This window comes from Lepisma saccharinum, chromosome 22 (genome assembly GCF_977018435.1).
Source record: "Lepisma saccharinum chromosome 22, izLepSacc3.1, whole genome shotgun sequence".
In the NCBI taxonomy this organism is placed as follows: domain Eukaryota; kingdom Metazoa; phylum Arthropoda; class Insecta; order Zygentoma; family Lepismatidae; genus Lepisma; species Lepisma saccharinum.
Genome location: NC_139250.1, coordinates 32,294,143 through 32,306,358, shown reverse-complemented (window position 1 = coordinate 32,306,358; position 12,216 = coordinate 32,294,143). Strand labels below are relative to the sequence as shown.

The 12,216-nt window shown below is 40.8% G+C and overlaps 1 protein-coding gene across 3 annotated transcripts in view; it reads left to right on the top strand.

Moving 5' to 3' along the window:
* Positions 1 to 260: 260 nt before the first annotated feature.
* LOC146004695 (protein arginine N-methyltransferase 7-like) overlaps positions 261 to 12,216 on the top strand; it is a 47,372-nt gene continuing 35,416 nt past the window's right edge. The window contains exons 1-2 of one of the 3 annotated variants that reach the window (XM_083143644.1): positions 261 to 542; positions 9,080 to 9,269. In XM_083143644.1, coding sequence (XP_082999770.1) covers positions 9,084 to 9,269 — 186 coding nt within the window. In that variant the 5' untranslated portion in view covers positions 261 to 542; positions 9,080 to 9,083. Of the gene's footprint in view, positions 620 to 9,078; positions 9,270 to 12,216 lie in introns of all 3 variants that reach the window. The other 2 variants (XM_083143642.1, XM_083143643.1) reach the window with 2 other exon arrangements.

Genomic DNA, 12,216 nt, shown 5'->3' with positions numbered 1-12,216 from the left:
TAATTTTTAACACCGATGATCACTTTTGTGAATTCGTACAAAAATTAAGAATTTCTGATCCATTTATCTATGTTTATGGTATATTTTACTTTTTTTTGTAATTTTAATATTAGGTAATCCTTCTCACATGCCTATCCTCGAAGGAGACTAAGGTGTTATGATAACGAGAGATTAGGTTATTCATGACGTCATGTAAATTGTAAATGGTGGGTTGCAAACTTAGAAGGTTGTAAAACGTCTCTTGCGGGTTACTCTTATCGCACAACACTTCTGCAATCTTGCGTTCTGACGTCATAATTTCTAGAAGATTTTTTCTTAGGTTAAATGCCCAATTTGTTAGTTAAGCTAGCTATGTTTAGTTATTTTAGCATAAATAATATATTTGCAGTGTATTTGTCCTAATAGAAGCAAATATAACACATGTAACCGAACAACGTACATATTTCTAATCTGACGTCAGAACACACGGTTGCAGAAATGTTGTGCGATAAGGAAGATCCGTCTTTTATTTGTATGGAAGATCTGTGTTTAAAATTGTACAAGTTAGTTGCCAGTTGCAGTCTATTTCAGGTCCAGTGCGGTGCTATAGTTGAAGCGATGTATGCGGTAATGAATTAATATGTGAGTAAAGATTTTCGCAATGAACAGATTACAAAATTAATTTACTTTCTCGGATGACCGAATGCATTTTAAATGCAAGGCTGTTTCTCAGAAGCTGGACTATGATATAAAGCGAAAATAGAGCATGCAGAAGTTGTGTGTGGTACCCGTTTGGGTACTACTTCCATCTCGTGAAAACACCTGTAACGAATTTATTTCGTCCTTTTTAACATTCCTACTTACGTATTCTGCATTGAGGAACATTCTTTAGGGTGGAATTATGCTTTTCTCACGAAAATGGTTCGTGGGGCTACCCGTGGTTTTTGGAGCTAACGTGAATGGTTTTTGGGGCTACCCGTGCGTGGTTTTTGGGGCTAACGTGAATGGTTTGTGGGGCTATCGTGAATGGTTCGTGGGGCTAAACGTGAATGGTTAGTGGGGCTATTGTGAACAGAAAGTGTAAAAAGAAAAAGGCACTTACACTGTCTGCAAGCACCGTTTTGAATGATGCACTAAATTATTACTGGGGATAAACGTATTTTACACTATCTACAAGTTTTTGGAACCTGTTCTTCTTCATGCACCATACACACACACAACACACCGCAAACGCAAAGAAGCAATCACCAAGCAGGACGCAAACGAGCAAAGCACACACATTCACAACGTGAACACAAAGGCGAGCCTGCAGTGTTGTTAACTCCCATCGGTTACCACCAAAAAGCAATATGGACATAAAGTAGATTCTAGCCACGGATAGCCCCTCAAACCATTCATGCATGTCCCCAAACACCATTCACGCATAGCCCCAAAAAACATTCACGGTAAGGTTAGGTTCGGTTAGGTTAGGCAAAGAGATAAAAATTCATTTTTCTAAAAAACATGAATTCACGCTAAAAAAGTTTACACGATGAAAGAAAATATATTGACGAACTTCGATAATGCTATAGAAACCGATGTGGTTGCGCCTCTGGAGAATAGCTATGATGATTTTCGTAATGAATAAAAACATGAATAATGTTAGCCCCATTTAGCCCCCCCCCCCCCCAAGTAGACGAACGAAACTATGCCTATGTGCATGTTGTCAGTTTCACCGTACTTCACTTGGATATACTGTACTGAAGCAGAAATCCCATTGATAATATAAGGAAATATGACACTTTCTTTTGTTGAATTTAGTTAATTGTTTCACTTATATTCAAGAGTTAAGTTGTTTGCTTTACAGAGAAGAAGTAAGTAGTTTTATGCATCGAAAAATCAGTCCGCACGCATGGTTCATGAAAGCAGAGGGTTCCAAACAGCAAAGGGTTCCAAACCTCAGTGGAAATATCAACATATAATACCGAGATGTATAAGGAGAATGATAAATTACAAATTGTATTTCTTAATCAATCACTGTTCACACTCTATCTCATTTAGTTGTAACTTTAAAAATAATCAAGTATTTTATTTTAAACTTACTGCGTATGATAAAATTCCGTAATCCTTCCCTAGTGTGTGAATTGTAATAATTTTCCAAATTCACTATTTTGCAGTTTGAATTCAAACCATAGACAATAGAGATATTAAGTCAATTTCATACCTGGATCTGTATGAGTTTATTATTTCCATTTTGCAAAAACATTGATTTAGTTTAGTTTGTATTTGTCAGGGACAAATGTAAATTTTGTCCTGGAAATCCTGGAAAAGTCAGGGAATTTCATTTCTGCTTTTTTGTAGTCACCCTGAACACGTGGCACCATCATACTGATACAAGGTATACAGGAAAAGTGGAAAATGGACAGCACTTACGTGGTGTGGTATCACTGTCGGTAGCATACATTTTATGGTGGATGGTGTCAGAACCATTCAATACGAGATTTGGCGAATGGCAACACATGTTATGAAACGGCTCCCCATACTATGAATCAGGTCATCCTGCAGTAACTTGTTCCATTGCTGGACAAGCGCCCTTTCGAGATTTACTATGGTCCATTTTGGCAGAATTACGGCTGTAATCCGGCAACCTAGAGCATCTGATGCATGTTCAATCAGATTGAGGTAAGGTGACAAGCAGGCCACTCCAGGTGTCCGCATTCTGCAGATGCTCCTCCACCAGGCACGCTTTGTGTAGTATGACATTGTCGTCCATCAGACCAGGTCCATAAGCACCATGGAGAAGTCTCGCATACGTTGCAGGATGTCATCCTACAGACCACAGTCATCACTGTACTCCGTGGAAACACATGCAACAGCGTACATGATCCTAACATGATGCCTTCCCAGACGAGAACACAACCATATTAGTCCCTTTCCACAATATTGGCATGGTTGTAACATGTCCCAGGAGTCTGTAACGTGTCTCCCTCTCCCCCCTCCCTCTCTCTCTCTCTCTTTTTAATGTATGTTATAATCTTTACATATTGTTACAAGTTTTGCAAAAATTAGCAAGAGCATGCAACAATTTCCACTTATCTTTACTTGCATAACCTTTAGAATTTAGACTATTTAAAGATTTTTTGTTTATTCATTGTACCTATCAAGGGAGGGTCATGAAAACTATAAAAGGTAGATCTAGACATGGTGCAGACAAATACATGTGAATTAACATGATCTTTTAAAATCTGTTATAGCTTTTAGCTGACATCAACACTTCTTGTAATAACCAAATTGCACCATACTGTGTGGCTCAGTCGGTAACGCGTCTGACTACCATGCTAAAGGTCCCGGGTTCGATCCCCGGCCGGTTCAAATCCGGGAACTTTTCTAACGATGGAAGCAGCCCTGGCGCCCACCCAGCGTCGAATAACATGGGTACCTGGGGGAAACCCTGGGGGGGGGGGGGGGTAAAGGCGGTCAGGGGCGTGATGCTGATCACATCATCCCCACTCACGACTGGATCAAGAAAGTGTGGGGCGTTACCCCCACACCCCCTATATGCCTTCATGGCGTGGTGCTATGCACAGGGGAACAGTTTTTACCATACTGTGTGATGTGAGTGCGATAAAACAAGTTGTAATAGCTAATTCTAAACTTGTTAATATAGAATTATTTAATATTCCTTCCTGTTTAGTTAATTTCCAGCCTGCCCCCATGGTGGAGTGGTTAGCACATTGTGCTATGATGCCAGGGGTCCTGGGTTCGAATCCCGGCCTAGGCATGAGTGTTTGTATGTGTCCATTCATCAATTTCTTCATATCATCACTCATCATCGCAAATTAGCCAAAAGTGGCACACAAGGTGAAGTAGGAGGCACATGTACAAAAAAAGTGCCAATATATTTTTTAAAAAAACAAGAAAATGATAGGAGAAGAAATTTATTGTGATTGATAAACAAGTACATACCTTGGCTATTTTTCGATGTAGTCATCATTATCCTCCAGACATTTCTGATAGGGTGGCACAAGCTTCCGCATAACCTCTGCGTAAAAATCGGCCGCCTGAGAGTGCATCCAGTCCAGAATTGATGTCTTGAGCACGTCACTGTCGTTGAAACGCTTTGATGCAAGCCACTTTTTCAGGTGAAGAAAAAGAAAGAAATCGCTGGGGGCAAGGTCGGGGCTGTAAGGGGGATGATTGAATAGTTCCCATCGAAATCTTTCAGTTGTCTCAACAGTACAAGCAGCTGTGTGTGGGCAGGTGTCATTATGGATCATAAAAATTCCAGAGCGTAGCATTCCTCTCTTTCGATTTTGGATGGCACGTCGCAGATTGTTCAGTGTTTCGCAATACACCTCTGCTGTAATTGTTTGTCCTGGTTCCAAAAATTCCACAAAAATCACACCCTTTTGGTCCCAAAACACGGTTGCCATGATTTTGTGAACTGATGGTGTTTGTTTGAATTTCTTCGCTTTAGTGCCACCATTGCATTGACTGCTGCTTCGACTCCCCAGTGGCATACGATATCCATGTTTCATCACCCATCACTATGTGCGAAAAGAGGTCATCCTCATCCTCCCCCCCCCCCCCAGCGGGCCAAAAAATCACGTGCAGCTGTCCTTCTTTGCTCTTTATGAGCATCTGTCAGCATTTTTGGTTCCCACCTCGCACACAGTTTGTGATACCCCAGGTTGTCAGTCACAATTCGATGCACTGTTTTCGCAGACACTTCTGGAAACTCTTTGGCGAGTTCAGATATTGTGAACCGGCGATTGGAACACACTTTCTCGTTAACGCATTCCACTAGATCGTCCATCTGAACACTAGGCCTTCCGCTACGTGCATCGTCATGGACATTTGAATGCCCTTCCTGAAACTATCTGCACCATTGCCTGACCTTCCCTTCACTCATCACTGTCTGTCTATAAATGGCACACAATTCACGATGGATGTCAACCGCATTCTGTCCTTTGGCGTTCAGAAATTGTATGACAGATCTTACTTCACATTTGGCAGGATTTTGTATTACGGCAGCCATTTCACCTTACTGCTACTTGCATGTACGCAACCTCACTGTGACGATTCTATCTCTGTTGCAAGCACAGAATACTAGGGCATGCTCCTGCGCATGCTCAACTTCATCAGTGTTGCAAACCACGCATAAAAAATTCTCAGCCCTTTTTTTTGACATGTGCCTTCTAAAATGGTGCAAATCAAACAATCAATCCAATTTTAGTTAATTTCAGTTTGCTAGTGGTTATTACAAGTTTAAAACTAAGCTCACCAGACAAAAAATTAGTCAACCCTGTGCAAAAGCAAGGTGGTTTCCTGATGCCCCTACAGATGACATTGCAGAGGAGTGGCATGGTGCATTATGTCTGGATCAGTGCTGTGTGACTATAGCAGTAACGTTGAGTGCGGAAGACGTCCAGTACGGGAATAGTGTGTCAAGATGGGCAAAGCCAGGCATATGTCGGCATGCCCATGGTCACACAGTGAGTGAAGTTTGCCAGATTTGTTGGGGTATCGATGCGAACTGTCCAACGTGTGTACAAGCAATGGTGTACCACTGTTGGCAATGAAACATGGCATCAGAACTGTGGTTGGAAGAAGATCCTAAGCCAGAGGGACCGGAGACGAGTGTCACATCTTGTGAATGACAATCGGTTTCAAAGCAGACAGGAATTGTTGCAGTCAGTGAATGAAGGTCCATCCCAACTAATTTCCTAGTGAACATTGCGACGAGAACTTCATGCCATGGACATATGGAGTCGCGTGCCTCGAAAGAGGCTTTTGCTCACAGCAACACACAAAGTTGCACGTCTGACATGGGCCAGACAACACTGAACTTGGACAGTGGCAGACTGGAGGCGTGTAATGTGGTCTGATGAATTGCGATTTTGCCTCTTTTCAAATGACGCAAGGAGTCGAGTGCACCAACGGTCAAATGAGGCATTTCATCCGCAGTGTGTGGAGGGTGTAGTTCAGGCAGGGGGTGGATCTGTGATGTTTTGGGGATGTTTTTCTTACTATGTACTGCGCCCACTCATTCAGGTGATCATGAACCAGTATATTTATTTGAAAATTCTCGGTGATCAGGTACTTCTCTCCAGTCAACATCTTCATGATGAGCACGCTGTGAACACCGCCATTTACCAAGATGACAACTGCCATGTTCACAGGGCAGCACATGTATGTGAGTGGTTTGATGAACACTCAGGCACCCTATCGCACCTTGCCTGGCCCGCTAAATCACCAGATCTTTACCCCATAGACCATTTGTGGGACTATTTGGAACAGCGGGTGAAACGCCGAAATCAGCATCCTGGCAATTTGGAGGCCTTACGTGATCTTCTGATCAGCGAGTGGTGTCAACTGGATGTGGAATACCTGCAGAACCTTGTGGACTCCTTACCTCGCCGAATCGAGGCGGTTATCAGGGCCAGAGGTGGTGTTACTTGGTATTAGAGTCACGTCTCCAGGGATGACTAATTTTTTGTCCGGTGAGCTTATTAAAAATTACGAGGGTCATTCTTTAAGTCAGGACCTTGACTTCTCCCCTGGGTTCGATACCTGGTGGGGGCACATAGTGGTTTGGATCCCCCTTTAAACTGTAGGTCCAGTCTCGATTAGCATTAATTTGCATAAAGTGGACTTAAAACACCAAATCAATCAATCAATCAATACACTTCTCCCAACATATGCCACCTCAGTCATTCCTTGGCCATGTTTTTGGCAAGTCCTGTCTTGTTAACAGTAGAAATGAGACTGAAAATTGAAGTTGCCACCGAGTGTAAAGTGCTTTTGGTGATTCGATTTCTGAATCACAAGATGTTCATCTGACTGAGATTTATCGACAGTTTTTAGCTGTGTATGGTTAGGGGCCTATTGGATAAATCATTTGTCAGGTGTTCGTGCCGGATGTTCAACGAAGGAAGGACAAATGTTCATAACAAAAAGTGCTCTGGGCATCCATCTGTTATTACAGATAATTTGTAGCATAGAATTGAAGAGTTCAGAAAGAACCAAACACACTTGACGATCTTTAGGAGTACTTCCCTGAGGCTTCTCGAATGATCCTATATGACAATGTCACCAATCATCTCTGCTACAGTGAATGTTGTGTGAGATGGATCCCTCAAATGCTAACTGCAGAACACAAAGAGATCCGCATTGCTGCTGCAGTCACGTTCTTGGAATGTTACTCGGGAGCTTGTGGCCGACCGTACACCCTTGAAAATTCAAACTTTTTCTTTCCAATCTTCACATTTCAATGTTTTAAGGTGCCTGAAAGTGATTTTAACATGCGGAAACCAGAAATAAGTGAGATATTTATCTTCGAAATGTGACTGTGACACATCCAATCCTTTGCATCCTGGACCCCTTTTGCCACTTATTTGAAGAAATTTTCATCATACACGCAAGAAATCAATGGCGGATATCGAAAGATAACTCGTAATTACTATCACCATGAAAAGTAACCATCCTAACGTACCAACAATTGTAAATTATCACTTTCACTGTTATTGTAATAAATTTTCACGAACAAAAAAAACACATGTTTTTTAAAAAATGACAGTCTCCTACACTGCACACATTTCTTGTTCTGGACCACTAAACCTTCTGCCTGCAACTCATGAATAAACACTGCAGGCTCTCTCTTGAAGAAATTGTAAATTTGAAATAATCGTAGAACAACGTGACAACATGTTTGGTAGCACACATTCCACTCACGACGTTCACCTCAACTATATTTATACTAAGAGAATCAAACCTTACAGGCCTATCCTAACAATGTAGGCATTCCTCGTGTGTGACAACATAAATCACACCACATAAAACCGCTAATTATTCGCTTGTAACACATCTCTGCACACTAAAAACAACGAGAAACGTTCATATGAATGACAGTCTTCCCAACGCACTAAAAATTTTCAAGTTTCTTGCGGGTGTACGGAATGTCACCATCACCTGTTACTAATGAAGGGGACTCACTTCTTGATCACATTGTCATGGGAGATGATTGATTGATTTCCTTTATTTTACTTCATTTTTTTGTGCCACTTATGGCTAATTTGTGAAGATGAGGAGGAGTGATGAAATTGATGAATAAATACTCACAAACATCCATTCCTATGCCAGGATTCGAACCCGGCACCCCTGCCGTCGTAGCACAATGTGCTAACCACTCTGCCACGTGGCCCGACTCATGGGAGGTGAGACTTGGTGAAGGCCTTCAAAACCTTGTCGTACAGTATGACAAATGCCTGAGTCATGATCGTGACTATGTAAAAAAAATGACCAAATGTATTCTGTAACAGATCAGTAAAGTAAAAACTAATTCTCTTCACAACTTTATTTTTATAAGAAGAATCAGGTAAGACTTTCCAGTCCTAGTTGGTAAAATGTACTCTTCATTGCTGTAAGGTTCCATTTTTACTATGCATTACAGCACAACTGATGTGACTCTCACAGTACGATTAGACTGTGTACTGATTGTATCCATCCTATTTGATTACAACACCACCTCTCAGAAATGTTCTGTTTTGTAAATAAAGACCAAACCTCGAAACTTGCAAGGGGTAAAGCACTCGATGTTTACAAAATGCAATCATTGATGGCTTCTAACCACACATTCACACACATTATTAGCATTTTACCAACTAGGACGATGTTTACAAACAATGAAGTCAGTGGCGGCTTGTAACTACACATTCGCAATTATCTCGAAAATGGCTCGTTTGCAGACCCATGTTTACTGAGACTTTTTTGCTTCTATTATCGTGTACTTTCAACTGTGTCAGTTTGCGCTATTGCTTATGATACACCCTGTATATAGTATGTACTAAATTGGAAAACTTTTAAAATTTTATTTTGTTTGCATGACCATTTATTAACTTTGGATGTCAATAAGAAGATTATGAATGATGATCGATGAATTAGCATGATGTAACACATCAAACAGCACATGAGATGCTAGTCATGAATGAATGTTTTCTTTTTTTATTCTTAAATGTCGGGAACTATTCAATCACAGTAATTACATTTACATGTATTATGGATCTGATTCTGTGTTTCATTGCAAAAGTTTGATTAACATTGCCTTGTTCATTTTTTTCAGTTGAATGAGATTAAATTTTAGACTTGTAAGGACATTTCTTCATTTGGTCGACAACGACATGAACATATTCACTCAGAAAATGAATCCAGTGACAGGGAGAATGGAATGGGAGCTTCAGAGAGAAGACTATGATTTCCATCAAGAAGTTGCTCGATCAGCATATGCTGATATGCTCCATGATACGGAGAGGGTAGGTATATAAGCATGTACTAAACAGCCTATACTAAATGCCAGATTACAGTGGAACCCCAATTTTAAGTTCCCAGATTTTATATTTTCCCACATTGTAAAGGATGTGCCATAAAAGAATGGCCTTTTTTAAATGCAATGAAACTAATACTAGGTTTAAGTTTTTGAAAAATACAAACACATCAACTACATCCTTAAACATTGCCATTTGCGAAATATGCACAGTCACGTTAATATTTTGAAAATTTCGTCCCACAGGTAACCACCATTTCGTCGAACAATCTGTGATGGAAATCGTCCATGGCACATTCCAACATCTGAAGCCTGTCGGTTTCTGCTTCAATGCACTTCCCATCGCTTCCAAGTTCTTCACCCACATCCTGATTTCATTGGCCGATGGAATAGGATCATGTCTTCCGAGATTAAAATAATGTCGACATTCTTGTCTCGCAGAGGCAACAGTGTTACCATTTTTATAAAATGCCCTCAGAGCTACAGCATGTTGAGCTTCGCTTCAGCAATCCATGTCTGTAAATGACATACAATGCTGATGCAAGTGACAATCAGTAAGTGTTACTAACACCATTACAGGAACTCTCTCAACGTAAACAAAAATACCCATTTTTTTATACCACACCCTGTACATTCAATCTTAATGCTACAAATGTAGCAAAACATTGGGTCTAGATTTTCCTGCATTTTAATTTTCTTCAGCTTTGTCCTGTAAAAAACATAATATCAATATTCCACTCCATTTCTATCAGTCTGTTGTATTTGAGATGTGCTCTTTAGCAGTCCACAATATCAGTTATGATGTGAACATTCTAGGAACAATATCGACTGTCCTAAAGAAATGTTGCAATGTATAGCTTGTTGCTGTGAATGCATGTTAAAAGGATGTACAATGAACAAAAGTCATTTGACTGCTATTTTCCCATTGAGTTCCATTCCGAACAGGGGTCTTAGGAACGTTCATGTTTGCAACCATGGGACAGAGTAAACTATGTCTTTATAGTACTCTTTGGCACACACAGGAAATGTATTACATATAAATTTCAATGAAAAATGCAGGCTTGACCAGGATTTGAACCTGGTCTCCGGCATACCATGCCATTGCATTACCAACTGAGCTACAATTGTACACAGGTAAAATGACAAGGAGCTAAAAATCAGGCTAAACCAGGGCTGGCTCGGCAGCTCAGTTGGTAGAGCAATGTCACGATATGCCAGAGATCCATGTTTGAGTCATAATTGAGTCTCATTTTTCACTGAAATTTCTACATATATTATTACAGTATATTTTGGTACAGGGGTGGATTCAGAAATGACACTTGAGTGGGGCGAATTTTAGTCAACAACTTCAAGCCAAGTAATTATTCCTTCTTTTTTTCTGTCTCTCATTTTATTATATATTAGGGATGGGACTGATTAATCGGTACAATATCGGTATCGGCCAATATAGGCATATCGGTGTATCATCGGTTTATAGGTAAAAATACCGATTATTTTGCACTACAGTCACCTCGAAACACATTTATTAAGGAGGTCAACGAACCTTTCAGGTTCTTCAAGGACAATTTCTAATTTTATATCGGATCGGTAGAATATCGGTTATCGGCATCGGTAAATTTTATATCGGCACTTTATTGGTATCGGCCTATATTTCATATTGGCCCATAACTATTATCTCTCTCTCTCTCTCTCTCTCTCTCTCTCTCTCTCTCTCTCTCTCTCTCTCTCTCTCTCTCTCTCCCCCTCCTCCTCCCTGATGTCATAGTGGTAATGTTATCACCTTGTAATGAAGTGGTTGCGGGTTTGACACCCGGTGGAGGCTCATAGTAGTTTGGATCCCATTCTAACTGTAGGTCCAGTTCCGATTAGCCTATCTGTTCATAAAGTGAACTTAATACAATTAACTCAACTCTCTCTGTCTCTCTGTCTCTCTCTCTCTCTCTCTCTCTCTCTCTCTCTCTCTCTCTCTCTCTCTCCCCCTCCCTCCCTCCCTCCCTCCCTCCTCCCTGATGGCATAGTGGTAATGTTATCGCCTTGTAATGAAGGGGTTGCGGGTTTGACACCTGGTGGAGGCTCATATTAGTTTGGACCCCATTTTAAACTGTAGGTCCAGTTCCGATTAGCCTATCTGTTCATAAAGTGAACTTAATACAATTAACTCAACTCTCTCTCTCTCTGTCTCTGTCTCTCTCTTTCTCTCTCTCTCTCTCTCTCTCTCTCTCTCTCTCTCTCTCCCTCTCCCCCTCCCTCCCTCCCTCCCTCCTCCCTGATGGCATAGTGGTAATGTTATCGCCTTGTAATGAAGGGGTTGCGGTTTTGACACCTGGTGGAGGCTCATATTAGTTTGGACCCCATTTTAAACTGTAGGTCCAGTTCCGATTAGCCTATCTGTTCATAAAGTGAACTTAATACAATAACTCAACTCTCATAGGTCTAGAGATTAACATATAGAATGGTAAATTCTAGAGAGGGCATGTGTATTAATTGCTTTCTTTAATCATTACCAGAATTGATCCACGTGTCGTGATAAACATAATGGTATATCCTAAGCATTTTATGTAAAACTAAAAACAAAGAAACAGGAATTTATTCTTGATGACCAATTATGCCATCTCAGTGGCCAACCACTAGTAGCGCTCAACTCCCTATCTTGCTAGGGCATGGGTGCTCCCTTCATCAATTTCATCTAATCACCATTCATTCTCATCACAATCAGCCAGAAAAACTGCACAAGCTATTAATTCAGGTACAAATTCAGAGTGACATTGTTCTTCTAAAGCCTGTAAACTGTAGGAGAAGACCTGATACATACAACAAGGCTTTAATTGCCAGGCATATTACATTCCACAAAAGTATGTTTTGGACAGTTTGGAAGGGCACCCCTGTTGCCCTCCTTGTTAATCTGCCCCTGATTTTGTAACATGGGATGTCTCTGG